The sequence below is a fragment of the Mastigoproctus giganteus genome, chromosome 5 (assembly GCF_048544385.1).
Source record: "Mastigoproctus giganteus isolate SK-2022 chromosome 5, ASM4854438v1, whole genome shotgun sequence".
In the NCBI taxonomy this organism is placed as follows: Eukaryota; Metazoa; Arthropoda; class Arachnida; order Uropygi; family Thelyphonidae; genus Mastigoproctus; species Mastigoproctus giganteus.
In genome coordinates this window covers 8,887,590-8,905,457 of record NC_143579.1, presented here as the reverse complement: position 1 = coordinate 8,905,457, position 17,868 = coordinate 8,887,590, and the positions used below count along the sequence as shown (strand labels likewise).

General features: G+C 39.8%; 1 protein-coding gene across 1 annotated transcript in view; it reads left to right on the top strand.

Moving 5' to 3' along the window:
- Window positions 1-6,692: 6,692 nt before the first annotated feature.
- The window catches only part of Cdc45 (cell division cycle protein 45), a 143,497-nt gene continuing 132,321 nt past the window's right edge, over window positions 6,693-17,868 (top strand). The window contains exons 1-2 of the mRNA XM_090373853.1: window positions 6,693-6,789; window positions 17,748-17,827. Coding sequence (XP_090229979.1) covers window positions 6,693-6,789; window positions 17,748-17,827 — 177 coding nt within the window. The remainder of the gene's footprint in view (window positions 6,790-17,747; window positions 17,828-17,868) is intronic.

The window sequence follows — 17,868 nt, the reverse complement described above, 5'->3', positions numbered from 1 at the left end:
GAGGTGAAAAATTGAGGAAAGATAGTTGTAGAATAGCTGTGCGGATATTTGCCTTTAGCCAGTGGATAGTTGATTGGCGAAACAGGTTTCCATCTTTTGTTGTGGAAGCTAATAAGCTAAATAAATTTAAGACTGAGCTGGCCAGGCAATTGGAACGAATGGAGGAGTGAAATGGTTTTTTTTTTTTTTTTTGCTGATGCTGCATAGGCTTGCTTTCTTGCATTGTATGCCTCTACTAATGCTAATGCTAATTTATAAATAAAGAGTACAAAACACGTCCTGAATGCAAAACACAAAAAATGTATAAAGGATATAAATTGTATAATTAAAGATACAAATATCGCTTAAATATATTGAGGGACCAATTTTTTAAGAGTAATTTCCTATAATAGTAGGAATTAGCCCCCCCTATAGTTAGTGGGCGAACCAGAAGCAGGCTGTAGTCCTTGAACCCCGAGTAAACTGGAAAAGATACTAGCGTTCTTTATGATTAAGTTTTGTGTGCATGCGTTTGGGAGTGCGTGAATGTGCTTGTGTACATGCGTTCAGCAGGAGAATGAGCTCACTGCGACTTAAGTGACTGAGTACGATATGAAATGATATGAACTCTAGACTGGCTAATGCAAATATGACGTAGAGGTTGGGGCATGCGGATGAGCTGTCTCAATCTACCCCCAAGTTGTCCCAAGCTCAGACCAGTGCTATAAGTTATTCTAAATAAAAATTGTCATGTGAATCCTACTGTTTTCTGTGGCCACTTTTTAAAGTCCGGTGGAGGAAAACATCCCTGGACACAAGTACCATGATGGCGCTGCTCTGCTAGACTGATCTCACACAATATCTACAGCATTGAACCAAAGGTGCATCAGCCTCGTCGTCATCATATGTCGTAGATCTGACACATGGCAGGTCCACGAAAACAACAGCTTAAATGTCTTCCTTCCTGTACTTCTTTCCCACCTTACCTGTCAGCCACTACAAATCATCCAAATCTCATGCTATTGACCATAACATTTCTGTCAATTACATTCCTTCACAAAGTAAACCTCTTAAATCCATTTCCAATCAAATTTTTTTTACTTTGCATTATAGCTCTCCTTCATTTCTAATTTTATCTGTCTATTACATCCGTTCAGGCCTTAGTAATACCCTGATAGACAAAAAATTAAACAGAACACGCAGAACCCTAGGGGTTCACATCTGGTGAGTATGGGCTTGGCACACTCAGGGTCCTGTCATCCTTGGTGATTTTCTTCTACATCTCTCTCTCTCTCTCTCTCTCTCTCTCTCTCTCTCTCTTTATCTCTAACTCAGAATTTTTTTTTGGCTGGTGCAACAAAATCCTGAGGCTTCCTTGCACCAAATGACTAATAATAATAATAATAATAATAAATTGTGGATTAACTTGTGCAGCTTGCAGTAAAACGGGACTAAAATTTGGTATGGTAGTATACCACAGAATAATGATGAAATGAGGATACACCGAGAAACGTCGGACAGGTATATGGGACATTTATAGGGGGGGTTGCATAGAATTACCAAAAGGTCACATTACAGAAGTCGATAGTAGATGCTCGAAAAAATGGTCACATGACAGCTGTACTGCGCATGATCCCCACCAACAGTTAAAATGCATGACAGCGGTGAACCATGCTCGATATAAGGGTGACTATAACGTTCTGTGGCCATAAATCCCATTCTTTAAGTAGTGCAGATCTTAGCTCACCAAGTGATCGAAGAGTTAGCATGCGCTGCCCAAGGCCGTTTGGCACATGCTCGATCGGATTTAAGTCAGTTGAACATGCAGGAAACGGCACTTGTCGAGCATCTTCAGTGTCAAGATATTCCTCAACCAATTGAACTCTATGTACAGTGGCGTTGTGATGCATGAAAAGAAAATCTAGACTAACTGCATCCCTAAACGTCGGAAGCAGAATTCGAGGATCGATTCTATTCTCGGTACCTCTGTGCATTTACGATACTGCTATAAAAGTTTGGAGAGGGGTGCCGCCTTCATCGCTTTTCCACTCCACACAAAGACACAGCCTCCACCGTAAGTGACATTGCGCCTGATTGGAGGCATGGTACCACATTCATCGTTGGCTCAAATGGGGAACTGATCAGAGAATAGAACTGTATCCCATTTCTCAGGGTTCCAAGAGTTTCGATGAGCTCTGCGCTAGTTTGGGGTTAATGGGATAAAAAAAATTTCTTTATTAGGGTCATCCAGAAAGTTACTTATCCTAACCATATATTGTGTCTGTAAATTCCGTGTATTCTCTGGTTAATTTGCCTGTTTTGCTGAACGAAAACCCCCAGTTTTCCAAGGGAGAAAACCTTGCTGTCTACGCCTGAGGCCGACTAACTCATCCACGGAGGGAAAAAAGCCCATAAAAGTTCCTCGCGTCGTCGACGGGATCCGATCGCTGGCCTTTTCCACGAGGTGTGAGGAGGACGGAGACGATACCAGTGTGCTACCCGCGCAGACGGGGTTAATGAGATGCAAACAACTGGCTTCTTTACGTAGAAACCAATTGATACCGTTCTTATCAAATTTTCGTTGGAAATGTTTTCACCTGTAGCCACAGAAAACTCAAGAGAAGTTGATGACAGGACATCGTAGGGATCCGTCTTGCTGTTAGAGAGAGAAAGCGGTCTGTTCTCGTTGACATAACCATCAGACTACGTTGGTCAGCTCTTCTTGCAATGGTTCCTGTGACATTAAACTGCTTCCATAAAAGTGTAAAGTGTGTTAGCTGTCTCATGGTACCCAAAGTTCCCTCCATCTCAGCGTTGTATACTCTGTTTGTGCATCACAGTAGTAGCATATATAATATATATATAATCTTTATTGTATACAAACATGGTATATACAATAGACCCTTCACAGCTGCAATGCCAGGGGTTTTACATTGGTTGGTGGACAATAGCCTTGGGGGAACGGGGCCCACATCGAAGTTCGGGCTCATCCCCCAGAGCCAACAATAAAATGGAATCAGTGTCAGATCACTTACAGGATATATACTTTTGACAGTATTTACAATGAAATAATAAAGATATTCATATTTAAATTATGTTATTTATATTCATAAAGATATTTATATTCATAAAGATATTGTTGACTTTATTTACAACACATTCATAAAGACATCGTGCTTTCAACATTATTTACAATATACTGGGCATTATTATGCTGCCCTTATCTATGTGCACTTTGCCTGGCCAAGGTCAGGCTCTTAAGGATCTGTCTTCGGTACCTCCGATCCTTCACAAACCTACAGAGGTCGCCGTCAATTGAAACGATTGTGGGGAGCATCTCCCTGGAGAGAAAGCGGTCACTGAGCGATAGTCTGTTATAGTGAGCTGTGAGCGTGGGAGCTGACCTCAGTCCGGGTAGAGGGATCCTCCACCAGCTACACAGTTCCCAGATGGCTCCGAGACCATTCCGGTTGTCATCTTGGCAGTGAGAACAAGGCGTTTTTCAAATACAAGATCTGGAAGTCGGGCAAAATGAAGTGACATCGCCATCGCAGTTGTTCTTTGCTGGGGTGGACGACGATGTTTTTGCGTGATCCAACGAAGGAGCCAGTATTCGGCGGAGTACACGCGCTTGATGTTGGTAGGGGCCGCGGACCCCCAAATTTCCGAGGCATACAGTACGACGGAGTATACTGAGGTGTATACGTACCGACGAGTCACATCCAGATCCCTAACGTGGAGCAGTTGTTGTTTTGTGGTCCAGCGCATTTGACAGAATTTTGCTGTGAGCTTTTCAATGTGGGGGTTGAAGCTCAGTTTATAGTCGAAGACGACTCCCAAGTCTGTATGCATCTTGACCACTGGGAAGGGAATGCCGTCTAGAGAGGCTTGGATTTCAGTGGGTTGGCGCTTCAGAGAAAAGACAATTTGTGCTGATTTGGCAGGGTTAATGAGGAGGCCAAATTGATGGAGATAGGATCCTAAGTTATGTAATTTTTCACAAATCTTTTTATTGATGTTTGAGAGATGTTCGCCGGGGTTAATCTGAGTATATATCTTAATATCATCGGCATAGCAGAGTATGTCTTCTCTCGGTTGCACAAACGGAATAATAATTGCGGTGAATAATGCTCCGGAGAGAACACCGCCTTGGGGAACTCCTGCAGTGATCTTTCTCCAGATTATGTGTTGATCCGCTTTAAGAAGAATGGTTCTGTCAGAGAGCAGGGCTGTGATAAACCACAACATGTCACCTTTTATGTAGAAGTAGTTTTCTAGGAGGTGAACAAGTGAGGGGATACTGATGGATAGTAGTAGTAGTGGCATGTGATGCAAGGAAGCAAATGTATGAGCTTATGCATCATCAGCCAACAAAAAAAAAAAAAAAAAAAAAAAATCACACCATTCCCTCCAAATGCCTGTCCAGTTCCTCCTTAAATTTATTCAACCTATCAACTTCCACAACGACAGATGGAAGTTTGTTCCAGCAATTAACCACCCGCTGGCTAAAGGCAAATTTCCGCACATCTATTCTACATCTGTCTTTTCTTAATTTGAATTTATGCCCTCTTAGGTTCGTAATCTGAACAAGTGGAAGGATCCCATCAGAATTCAGGGTGCTCAACCCATTCAAGGCCTTATATACCTCAATCAGATCACCGCGCACGTGCCTAGTCGCCAGCCACTGCAATTTGCAGAACTTAAGCCTCTCTCTCTCTCTCTCTCTCTCTCTCTCTCTCTCTCTCTCTCTCTCTCTCTCTCTCTCTCTCTCTCTCTCTCTCTCTCTCTCTTGGTAAGAGAATTCCTTCATTCCCCTCACCAATCTTGTTGCCCTTCTCTGTACACGCTCAAGCAAATCTACATCCTTCCTAAAATGAGGCCTCCAGACCTATACGCAGTACTCAAGGCGTGGCCTGACCATTGCCTTATACAGAGGGATAATCACCTCCTTTTCCTGCTAGCAAAAATCCTATATATCATTGACAAAACCCCATGACCTGCCCTGGCAGCCTGTCTGCATTGCCCAGAAAACTTCATATCTGCCTGCACAATTACTCCCAAGTCTTTTTCATTTTCTACCACCTTAAGTGTAGTACCACACAGTTGGTACGTTTCTCTGGGGTTACTTCCACCCATATGCAGTACTTTGCATTTGTCAAGGTTAAACTTCAGTTGCCACTTAGCCCATCTGCCGAAATTATCTAGATCCTGTTGCAGGAGCACTCTGCCATTACTGTCATTAACAACCCTGCCAACCTTTGTATCATTTGCAAACTTCGACATTAAGCCTGATATACCTTCATCAATATCATTGATAAATATACAGAACAACAGTGGACCTAACACCGAACCCTGTGGGACTCCACTATTAACATTAGTCCAAGAAGAGCAGCACCCATTGATTACCACCCTCTGTCTTCTCGCACTTAACCATCCTTTTATCCATTGTAGCAACTTACCCTTAATACCATTCTGCTCCAATTTGTACAATAGTCTTCCATGCACAACAGTGTCAAAAGCTTTCCTGAAATCCAAATATATGATATCAAAATTATTTTTTGCATCCAGTTCCTTTGTAACCACATCATAATATCCTATCAAATTTGTCAGACAAGACTTTCCCTTAACAAACCCATGCTGTGTCTGAATTATTGCTGCAGTCTTGTCTAGATGATCCTGCAATGCATCTTTAACTAGCGACTCCATTATTTTACCCGGAACAGAAGTTAAACTAACTGTGGAGGCCAGAGATTTAAATGTATGTGGGGAGTGGAATATCGTACAGTTATATGTTCTGTTGTTCTTCTAACCATTTAGCCGTTGTACCCCTAATAGGACCCACTGTTGCCCACATTTTGCCACGAGGAGGCAAGTCAGGCACCCAGTACAATTTGTAGTACTCTGGCAGGCCCTGTCACCTAGTTTCGTACGTTTTCAGTGGCAAAGACCTATAGAAAAAATAAATAAAAAAGGGAGCATTGCAGTGAATTTACAGCCGAATTGGGGTATAGCTGTAAGTGAGAAGGGTTCAATTTTGTGCTAGTTCAATTAAGTTACTTTATGGGCATACTCGGTAAGTTAAGTTTGAGTAGAGGGAGAGATCGAAGGCTGGGGGAAACAGATAGAGATAAGGGCACAATAGGGAAGGCGTCCCAATGAAGATCAATGGCGGCAGGCCCCACCAGGAAAAAAAGAGGGGGAGCGGAGGAGAGCAGAATCGTCCACTTCCCCCATGCCAGGGGATGGAGATTAAAAGAAACCAGGTTAGGGCACCCGGTTTAGGTCGCTAAATGGCATCTCAGATTCATGATGTGGTTCTTGCTAACACCCCAACTGGGGAACTAGAATATCATTCCATTAGTTGGTACTTGTCATAATTCAGTTGTATTTCTAGTTCTTCCAATTGCTAGTTTCGGTTTTGGTGGGCAATCTTGTACTACTATTTAGCGCATTGTTTGTAGTCAGTTCTGGTTCACCAGACATGAGGCTGATTTGAGACATATCCATTATCTCTGACATGTCGCCATAGGCATTCTCCTCTTTGTTCATAGTCTTCTCTATTTAGTAGCGTCAAGTTTATGTGTCATTTCTGGGTGTTAGGTCAGTACGGATTTGTTGATAGGGTCACCATTCCTTTACTTATGTTCGTGCTCGTTTGGTGAGGGTCTATGATCTGCTTTGTTAATTTCCTGCGTTCTTATGCAGCGCAATCAATGTCCGCCTCCTTGCCAAAAGATCCTGCGCGAACTTACTGTACACTTTGTATTCTTCTTCCCTGTCCAGTAAAAGGTGTTCGTGGTTACGAGGAAGGTATGTAGTCTTCGTTATCAAGATGCTTCGGAGATGCTCATAATAAAAAAAAACAAGAAACACATGAAAAAAAATAAGAAACACATAAAAAACCCATAAAATCTATGGATGTGCATCCAATTGATGTTGATGGAAAATGCAATGTTGAGTCTGTTTGGAGTGACATAAGCTCTGCGAAAGGAAAAATGACAGTAGGTGTTGGTTATAGGTCTAATGAGTCCACAGAGTATAAGGAGCAATTGTGCAGAGAAATACAGTGGGCCAGTAAATCAGAATGTCTTGTAATGGGAGACTAATTTCCCAGAGATTGACTGGAATTTGTAGGTTGATCACTCATACGCTAGCAAGGCTTTTGTGGATTTATTGCATGATAGTTAACTACACCAGAATTTCCGAGTGGCGAAAAGAGGGAGCAATTCTCTTGATCTGATTATCAGCAGTGATTATTCATGCATTACGAATTTGCAGATAAATGAACCAGTGGGTTACAGTGATCAAACTTTACTAATATGGGAATTACTTTAAGACGTAATTACCATAACGGTTAAGGGAAAGGGCTTTTGCTTTCATAAAGGTTACTACAGTGGTCTCAGACAGTTTTTAAATTCTATACAGTAGGATCAACTCATGGTGTTATCAACGTTGAATTCTAAATGGTAAGGCTTCAGGGACTTAATTTTGGAGGCTACCGGCCTTTTCATTCCAATTAAAATCACTGTTCAAGGTTTAGCATTAGCATTAGTAAAAGCAAATGATGCAAGAAAGCAAGCTTATTTAGCATCAGTCAAAAATAAAAAAAACCCTTATTTCACCAATCAGCTCGCTCAAAATGTTTGTCAAGTTCTGCCTTGAATCTATTTAAGCTATCAACTTTTACAGCGACAGATGGACGTTTGTTCCACCAATCAATCACCCGCTGAATAAAGGCAAACTTCCGCACATCTATCCTACAACCGTCTTTTCTCAATTTGAATTAATGCCCTATCAGGCGATTATTCTGAGCAAGAGGAAGAATCCCATTCGCATTGTGAATGCTCAAACCATTAAAGACTTTATACACTTCCATCAGATCGCCTTGCAGATGTCTAGTCTCCAGACACTGTAATTTGCAAAACATACGCCTTCCATCATAAGAGCAACCCTTTGTTTCATTCACTAATCTTGTTGCCCTTCGCTGTACTCGTTCCCACAGCTCTACATCCTTCTTAAAATGAGGCCTCCAGACGTGTATACAGTATTCAAGGTGTGGCCTGATCATTGCCTTATACAAGGGAATTATCACCTCCTTTTCCCTGCTAGTAAAATTGCTGTATATCATTGACAAGATACCATGAGCTACTCTTGCAGACCGTCTGCATTGCTCTGAAAACTTCATATCTGCTTGAATAATTAACCTCAGGTACTTTTCATTTTCTATCACTATCAGTGTGGTACCACACAGTTGAGACGTTACTCTGGGATTAGTGCTTCCCATATGTAGAAATTTACATTTGTCAAGGTGAAACTTCAACTGGCACATCGCAGCCCACCTGCTCAACTTTTCTAGATCCTGTTGCAGCAGTGTACTGTCATTAGTGTCATTAACAGCTCTACCAACCTTTGTATCGCCTGCAACTTCGACATTAAGCCTGATACACTATCATCAATATCATTTATAAACACAGAAAACAACAAAGGTCCCAAAACTGAACCCTGAGGGACTCCAGCAATAACATTAGTCCATGAAGAGCAGTGGCCCACTCTGCCTTCTCTCACTCAACCATCCCTTTATCCATAGCAGTAATTAGCATCCAACGCCACACTGTTCCAATTTGTGCAGCAGTCTTCCATGTGCACCAGTATCAAAGGCCTTTCTAAGATCCAAATATATGATATCAAAGTTATCCTTTGTGACTACATCATAGTATCCAATGAAATTTTTCAGACAAGACTTCGTCTTAACTAACCTACGTTGTGTCCGAGCTATAACCGAAACCTTGTCTATATGATCCTGTAGTTCGTCTTTAACCAGCGCCTCCATTAATTTCCCTGGAACAGAAATTAATCTAACAGTTCTGTAATTACCTGTGTCTCCCTTTGGTCCTCCTTTGTGGATTGGGGTCACATTTGCACATCTCCAGTTAATGAGTACCTCCTCTGAGTCCAGGGAAGCTCTTATAATTATGGCTTACTTCCTTTGCAGCCTCCTTTAATATAAATGGATAGATTCCATCCACCCGAGGTGCCTTTCTTATGTTTATCTTCAACAATTTCTTCTCCACTTTACTCTTAGTTATTACAAGATTATCAAGCTTACTGACAGAGTTGAATACACCTCTTGCATTCCGCTCCCTCAACAACTCCTCATGTGTGAATGTAGATACAAAATATTCACTTAGTTTGTTAGCTACCTGAGCAGGATCATCAACAGGTGAACCATGGATATCAATTGGACCAATCTGATTCATCCCCCTTCCTTCTAGAGTTTACATAAGTAAAGAACTCCTTGCTGTTTTTCCTTGCATCCTTTGCCAAAGAATTTTCGTAATTTACTTTCGCCTGCCTATCCTCCATTGTAACATGGCTCCAGATCAGTTTATACAAATCTATCATAGGCTTCTGTGTTACACGGTAATTTATATGTACCCCATGCATTTTTCTTCTCTGCCATATGTCTCATTAGTTCATCTAACATCCATTTAGGCCTAAATCTTGAACAATATTTCTTTGTTGGTATGAAAAGCCTAGTAGCTTCCAAGATTAATTCTTTGAAAGCTTCCCAATTTGAAATTGCTGTTGGTAACATCATCAGTTGGTCCCACTGTGTAGAATTTAAATACTGTCTCAGACCATCGTAGTCGCCTTTACGAAAGCAAAAACCCTTCCCTTTACCCTCGATGGTAGTTACCTCTTTGAGTAAATCCCACTTCAGCACACTGTGATCACTGCCACCTAGTGGTTCCTTTATCTGCAGATTCTTAATTCATGAAGAATCACTACTGATAATCAGATCAAGATTATTGCTTCCTCTAGTTGCCTCCCGAACATGCTGCTGTAGAAAACCATCATCCAATAAATCCGCAAAAGCCTTGCTAGCGTGATTGACAGACCCACAAATTCCAATCAATCTCTGGGAAATTAAAATCCCCCATTATAAGACACTGTGATTTACTGGCCCACTTTATTTCTCTGCACAATTATTCATTATACTCATCAGATTCATCAGGCCTATAGCACACACCTACTCTCATTTTTCCTTCCCCAGTGCTTATGTCACAACAAACAGACTCCACACTGCATTGTCCACCAACATCAAAGAATAACTTTGATGTTAGTGGATAATTTGGTGCACTTCCTTAGATTTTGTGTGTTTATTAACTAACGGCATAGCCCCTCCTCGCTTGCTGTCTGTCTATCCTTTTTGTACTCATTGTACTCTCCAAATTCCAATTCTGAACTGCTTATGTCTGTGTGACATCACGTCTCTGATCTCCCAACAATATCTGCCTTTGATGTCTTGACTAGCACTTCAAGCTCATCAAATTTAATAACTATACTCCTAGCATTGGTGTGCATGCAAGTATACATGCAATTGTTTCTACTCTTAATTGCCCTATCACAGTCCATGTATTCACTTGTTCCACTATGATCCCCAGCGGTCCTGGAAATTCCCATTGCCTTGCTTTCCAGGCTGCTGCTCAATTGCATTTCAATAGAAGTAGTGCAAGAATTACTTTTACCTCTGCCAGCAGCTACTGTTAATCTATTAGTCCACATATCCTCCCAAGCTAGCAGTTTCCGGCCCACCCAACACTGCCTCGATGGCATCAGCAAATATTCTTGCACCCTTTCTATTTAAGTATATCCCATCCCTGTAGAAGCAGTCTCTCCTGTTAACAAGCACAGACCAGGCTGAGAAAAATTCTACCCCTTGAGCCTTGCACAATCTCTCCAAGTCCGAATTGATCGACAGGGCTTTCATCATGTACTCCCTCCTATTGTGTCTGTGCAGAATTGGAGACACTTTCTAATTCAGGGTCTTTTTTCAACATTGACCTGTACTTGTTAAGTAATTCCGTCGGTTTCCTACGCTTAACATCATTAGTGCCAACGTGTACAACAATATCACCCCGTTGTTCCCTTAAAAGATGGTATCTGCTCTACAACGTCATCAATTTTTGCCCCTGGCAGCTGTACCCTGGTTGTGTTCCACCTATCCTTTTTTGAACATTATTATTATTATTTTAGGGTTGCCCGTAATTAAATACATTAACCCGTATTTGTGTCTGTAAATTGCTTATGTTCTATGGTCGATTTGCCTGTTTTGCTGGACGAAAAAACCCCAGTTACTGGGGAGAAAAACCTTGCTATCTACGCCTGACGCCGACTAACTCAGCCACGGAGTGAAAAAAGCCCATTAAAGTTCCTCGCGTCATCGACGGGATTCGAACCCAGGCCTTTTCCACCCGGTGTGGGGAGGACGGTGACGATACCACTGTGCTATCCACGCAGACATCCTTTTTTGCACAATATGTTTCCGGTTTCCCTGAGAATAGAGTCACCGACAACAACCAGTTCCTTAGGGACCAGCGCATTCTGCCTTGTGGCTTGCCGCTGTGTTGCGTGATATTCAAGTGCAAGCTCTGGCATTGATGTGAGCTTGATGGGACCCTCAATTTTCAATCCTTCGATGGCATCCACCCTGTCCTTCAAGCTCTCATATAGGCCCGTAACAACGCTGAGTTGGCGTCTGGTTGCCTCACACTCCTTACATCGCGCACACACAACGACATTCTCCTTGGCAATATCATGTCCTGTTCTTGATTGATCCACAAACATGAAACAAGCAGTGCCTTACAAAATGCTTTGATTCAGAGGACAACCGTTCTCTCTCAGTTATCCCCTGAGTCACAGCACTCCCATTAGTTTGAGCCTTTTGCTTTGCTGCTCTGGTTTGAGTCATGATTTCTATTCAATTTCAAATAAAATTCCAGTACAAAATATAATCCTAAACTTTTATCCCACTGCAGTTATAACACTATACCGTATATAAGTATTTCAGTATCGAATATTATCTTCAAGTTACGTTATATGACTTTCTTATCTCCTGTCAAGTTATATGTGTTAATTTGTAATGTTACATTTGTAAAAACTAGAGTTGCTAGAACGAGTACAAAGAAGGGCAACAAGATTGGTGAGTGGAACAAAGTGCTTTTACCAAGAAGGTTTGAGTTCTGCAAATTGCCGCCCTGGATTGTAGGCAACTGCAAGGTGATCTGATTGAGGTGTATATAAGGCCTTAATGGGTTGAGAAAGCTGAATGCTAATGGGATTCTTCCTCTTGCTCAGATTAAGAACCTGAGGGGGCACAGTTTCAAATTGAGGTAAGACAGTTGCAGAATACATGTGCGGAAATATGTCTTTAGCCAGTGGGAAGTTGATTGGTGGAACAGACTTCCATCTTTTGTTGTGGAAGTTGATAGCTTAAATAAATATAAGGCTGAGCCGGAGAAGCAATTGGACGGGTGAAATGGGGCGTTTTTTTTTTGTTTTTTTTTTTTTTTTTTTTTGACTGATGCTGCATAAGTTTGCCCTCTTGCATCGTATGCCTCTGCTAATGCTAATACAAATTCTAATTCTTCTGGTCTGCTTAGTATCTAGATTTGAATTCGAAGGTCGGAGCAGGACCCTGCCAAGATGCTCTTTTTCTAGGGTTGAATTGGCTGTTGCACTTCTGGAGGGATTTAAAAGATGGTTGTCCTTATTTTTTTATTATTATTTTTATTTTTTATCTTCTTTGGCATAGTTGCAAGTCGTATAAGGCTTTGGAGATTTGAATTTAAACAAAATTGTTTTTGTAAACTAGAGGTCACTAGTGTTGAAACCACTACTAGACAGGTGTTTCGTTGTTTTGATCGCGGTAAGTTTAAAGTTGATGTTTGTGAAAACTAGCGTTTGTCGAATAAATTACTGTGTTTTTAAATTGATAGCAATGTTTGATAGTGGTGGTATTTACAAAGTTAAATATTAGTGTATATTGTGCTGGAGGTTAATAATTACAACAACAAAAATAATTTATTTTCAAAGACGTTCTGTAGTTTTAAGCCAGAACGGTTATTGTAAGTGGTTTGTTTCTAATTTTATTCTGAGTTATGAATGGAGCATTACATTCATTATTGTTATAAATGTAAAGTTGATGCTGGATAATTTCTCGATGCTAGATTGTTATAACAAAAGATACGAAACCCCACAACCATGTACTCCAAGTGATAGGCAGCGCAGAGAGTTTGTGTGAGAGCCAGCGAGCTGTTTGTTGTTGTTGTTTGTTATTTTGATTTTTAGGAGCATTAGCAACATATGCCTCTACTAATGCTATTAGTGGAGTCACAGGATTTGATGCTGTGTCCATTGTTGTTTTAATGATATTGATGAGGGGATATCAGGCTTAATGTCTAAGTTTGTAGATGGTTTTAAGGGTAGTAATGACAGTAATAAAGGTATGATGCTGCTACAAGAGCTAGAAAAATTAGCCAGATGGGCTGAGAAATGGAAATTGAAGGATTAAAATTGAAAAATACAGGAAACCACGTATGAGTAGCAGTAATCACATATCAGCTGTGTGGTACTACACTCAGGGTAGTGAAAATAAAAAGGACCTGGGAGGAATTGTGCAGGCTGATATAAAGTTCTCTGAGCAGTGAAGACAGGCTGCCAGGATAGTCCATTGGAGGTTGTCAGTGATGTACAGGAATTTTGCTAGAAAGGATAAAAAGTTGATTATCTCATTGTATAAAGCAGTGGTCAGGCCACACCTTGAGTACTGTATACAGGTCTGGAGGCCTCATTTCAGGAAGGATGTGAAACTGCTGGAACAGGTGCAGAAAAGGGCAACAAGATTGAACTCTTACCAAGAAAGGCTGCTGCAATAGGATCTGGAAAAGTTGGGCAGATGGGCTGAGAAGTGGCAACTGAAGTTTAACATTGACAAATGCAAAGTACTGCCTATGGGTAGCAGTAACCACAGAGAAATGTACCAACTGGATGGTGTTACACTCAGGGTAGTTGAGAATGAAAGAGACCTGGGGGTAATTGTGAAGTCAGATATGAAGTTTTCTGAGCAGTGCAAACAGGCTGCCAGAGCCTGTTTGCACTACTCAGAAAAAGGTCATGGGGTCTTGTCAATGATATACAGGAATTTTGCTAGCAGGGATAAGGAGGTGATTATCCGCTTGTATAAGGCAATGGTCAGGCCATACCTTGAGTACTGCATACAGGTCTAGAAGCCTAATTTTAGGAAGGATGTAGAGTTGCTAGAACGAGTACAGAGAAGGGCAACAAGACTGAGGAGGGGAACAAAGGGGTGCTCTTACAAAGAAAGGCTTAAGTTCTGCAAATTGCAGTGTCTGGAGACTAGGCACCTGCGAAGTGATCAGATTGAGGTGTATAAAGCCTTGAATGGATTGAGCAGGCTCAGTGCTGATGGGATTTTTCCTCTTGCTCAGATTAGACCTTACTAAGGCTTTCGACAGTGTCCCGCATAATCAACTTGCTCAAAAACTAAGCCACTATGGAATACTTGACCCTTTATTATCCTGGTTGATGAGTTATATCTTATATCGTAAACATACAGTGATCATCGGACAGGAAGTCTCAAGGGAATTTTTTCCATCGAGAGGAGTACCACAGGGATCATCTCTTGGGCCTCTTTTATTCACCATCTTTATCAACGATCTACTGCAATTTGTTGAGAGAGGTGGTATCAAGATACTAATGTTTGCCGATGATGTGAAACTATATTCACCTATCTGCAGTCCAGATGATGCAGTTAACCTTCAGACTGCTCTCAACTCTTTTGCTGATTGGGTTGCTTTGAATGGTTTGGAGGTTAATACTATGAAGTGCAGCTCTATTTCCTTTGCCGCTACGAGGAAAACTAAGACTTTAGTTAATGAATATTACATCAAGGAGATGCCGATTTCCAGAGTTGACGAAGTTAAAGATCTGGGAGTTACTTTTACCGCTACATGTGGGTTTGAAAAACACGTTAGGAATATATTGAACCAAGCGAAAAAACAAATTGGCTTCATTAAATGGCAGACGTACAGATTTCAAGATCCTCAGTTCTCTGTGCTCCTATTTAAGACAACTATACTCCCTATAGTGGAGTTTGCTTCTCCTATATGGAACCCACACTATGCATACTTGATACAGCAAATAGAATCGCTCCAGATGAAATTTATCCACTATCTTTCCAGACGTAACCCCATGTTTTACCACAGAATCTTCTACCGGAATCTCTGTTCCTACTTCAAGCTTCAATCTCTGGAAACTCGGCGAACTGTTCTTGATTTAAAACTGTTGTACCACATCTTCGCTGGATCAACTTACCTGCCGGATCTTCTATGCCATATTGACCTTCACGCTCCAGTGGTGGCTACTAGACAGAAGACTACTTTCCACATTGGTAACTCCAGATTAGAGATATCCAGGAACTCCTTCTTCAAAAGAACATTGGCACTCATGAACAAGTTTGACTTGGATATGGCTGTGAACAAGAAACAATTTCACAGATCTATTTGGAGTAAATTGACCGATTGATGGATGAGTTCTGGCCCAAAGATGTCCTCATTAATTCGTGTGTGTGTGTGATGATGTCTCCTGCAGCAAACTGCTTTCTGCGAGTTTACATAGCGCTAGACTTGACGTCATGAATATCTTTTTATTTTTGTGAATTGAACTTTTCCCGTTTCCATTGTACAAAGTATATTAGTCTACCACTTATTTTTATGTTTGTACAACCTTTGCTCTGTTATACACTTTAACTGGGCGAATGCCTGTTGTGTATATTATATGTTAAAAAATAAAATAAAAAATAAAATAAAATAATTACACACCTGAGGGGGCATAAAGTGAAATTGAGGAAAGACAGTTGTCGAATAGATGTGCAGAAATTTGCCTTTAGCCAGGGTAGTTGATTGCTGGAACAAACTTCCATCTGTCATTGTGGAGGCCGATAGCTTAAATAAATTCAAGAAAGAGGCAGGCAAACTTTTGGAGCGAATGGTTAGGTGAAATGGGAAGTTTGCTGTATAAGCTTGCTTTCTTGCATCATATGCTTCTATTAATGCTAAAGGCTTCAGCTTTGCAAATTGCAGCATCTGGAGACCAGCCACCTACAAGGGGGATCTGATTGAGTTGTTTAAGGCTTTGAATGGCTTGAGCAAAGTGCTTCTATCCCACACTTACTGGGGGAACTTTTAAAACAATTCTTCACTTGTTTGCTTGGAGACCGTTTCTCATAGGCTGTTATTGCTTTTAAATTCATTTCATCTTCTGCATCTCACTGGAGTAATTCATTCCTTTTTCATTATTTGCTACTTTATTGAGCACAACAGTCTTTTCCACCAGTTTCAATCACTCCATATCACATGTTGAATATAAACATAGGCATAATGTGCTACTTTTACATTCCTATTTACTATATGCATTTTTATTTAAATAATGTTTGAAATTACTGTATCAATACATCATTCTTCAATAGGTATTTTATCAAAAATTCAAACTTCAGAACTGCTCATTAGGTACATTTCTGTATTAAAACATTATACTTTAAATGAATGAAAATAATATATTGTAATATACATTATTATTATATTTAATAATAATAATATATGTTATGTTAATAATATGTTATATTAATAATATTATTATATAGAATAATAATAATATATTGTATTTGGTGGCTGGTATTAATTGCAAAAACTTAAATTATTACATTGTTCAGTGGACTGAATTAGGTTTTCATGTATTTATGTACATAGATATAGTGTATACATGTGGTTGTAATTAAACTGCATTATTATGCAGGCTTGTAGAATGGACAATAGTAGAAAATTTGTTCCATGAAGTGGCACCAAGGGAGAAAAATTGCACTGCACTGTAGAACTATGATAAGTATTCTCTGTAGCTATGTCTGTGTGAAGAGGTATAAAAACAGGCTATAACAGAATGGACAAAGAAATTCACGATGAGATTCACCATTTGTATTGAAGGACCATAATTTTTTAGTTAAATCTTATTACCAAAACAATAGTTCTTGATTGCTCTTTGTTTAATGAATATTAATTCATTAAACAAAGAGCATGTTTAATAAACCATGGAGAATATTTTAACTGAGTTTGCTAAAAATCAGCTAGGTGGTTGTCATTTTCAAGAAAATTAAGAAAATTTTTTGAATTTTTAATATAGAAACCAGCGGAAAAATTCACAATGCCTTTACCTGAGGTATTGTGAGTTACTTATGGGTAAATAGAGTTGATTTAGAGTGAAAAAGAGCTAGAGTGAAGAAGGAAGATCACTGTCTTCTCCCATTTTGCATGTCGGTTTGGTGAACAATTTAACATTTAAGCTTTATCAAATTGAAGATTCAAGTTGAAATTTACAGTGAAATATATAATATATATTATATATATTGTATATATATTTTTTAATTTCAAAAATAAAAAAAAATTATTTAATCTAATTTTTAAACTATGTATAAGTATAGTGCAAAAGCATCAATAATACATAGCCAAATCAGAATGAACAGAATATTAGTAAAGTGGCATCGTTTTAAGTTATATCTCTATTGTGAATACCTTCACAATGAGTTGCCATGATATTGCACTACTTCAAATAAGTAACGCTTCACCTGAGGAGAAGACTAATGTTACTTATTCTCAGATTCACTTATTCACCGTTTCAGGGTTATTTGGCCCTTCTTCGGTGGGTGGGTAGGTAGATACCCGAGTGATGCAATGATGGCAAAACAGTTATGAAGTATAACACAATATGAGAGATGCCTGATGGTATATGATGTATTTAGACTATAAAGCGTTTAGGGCGCTTTATACGCCCTAAATGCTTTATAGTCTAATTTTTAATTTATAAAATTATATTTTGTATAGTTTTACATAGAAATATATATTTATTTATTATAGGAACAGAAGAAAATTTAAATCGTAGAGTGATGTTTGTCAAAGACATCAAATCTGAATTTTATGACGTTGTTTTTGGAAATGTAAGTGAATTTTATTTGATTATTAATTCCAGTGGTAGTAG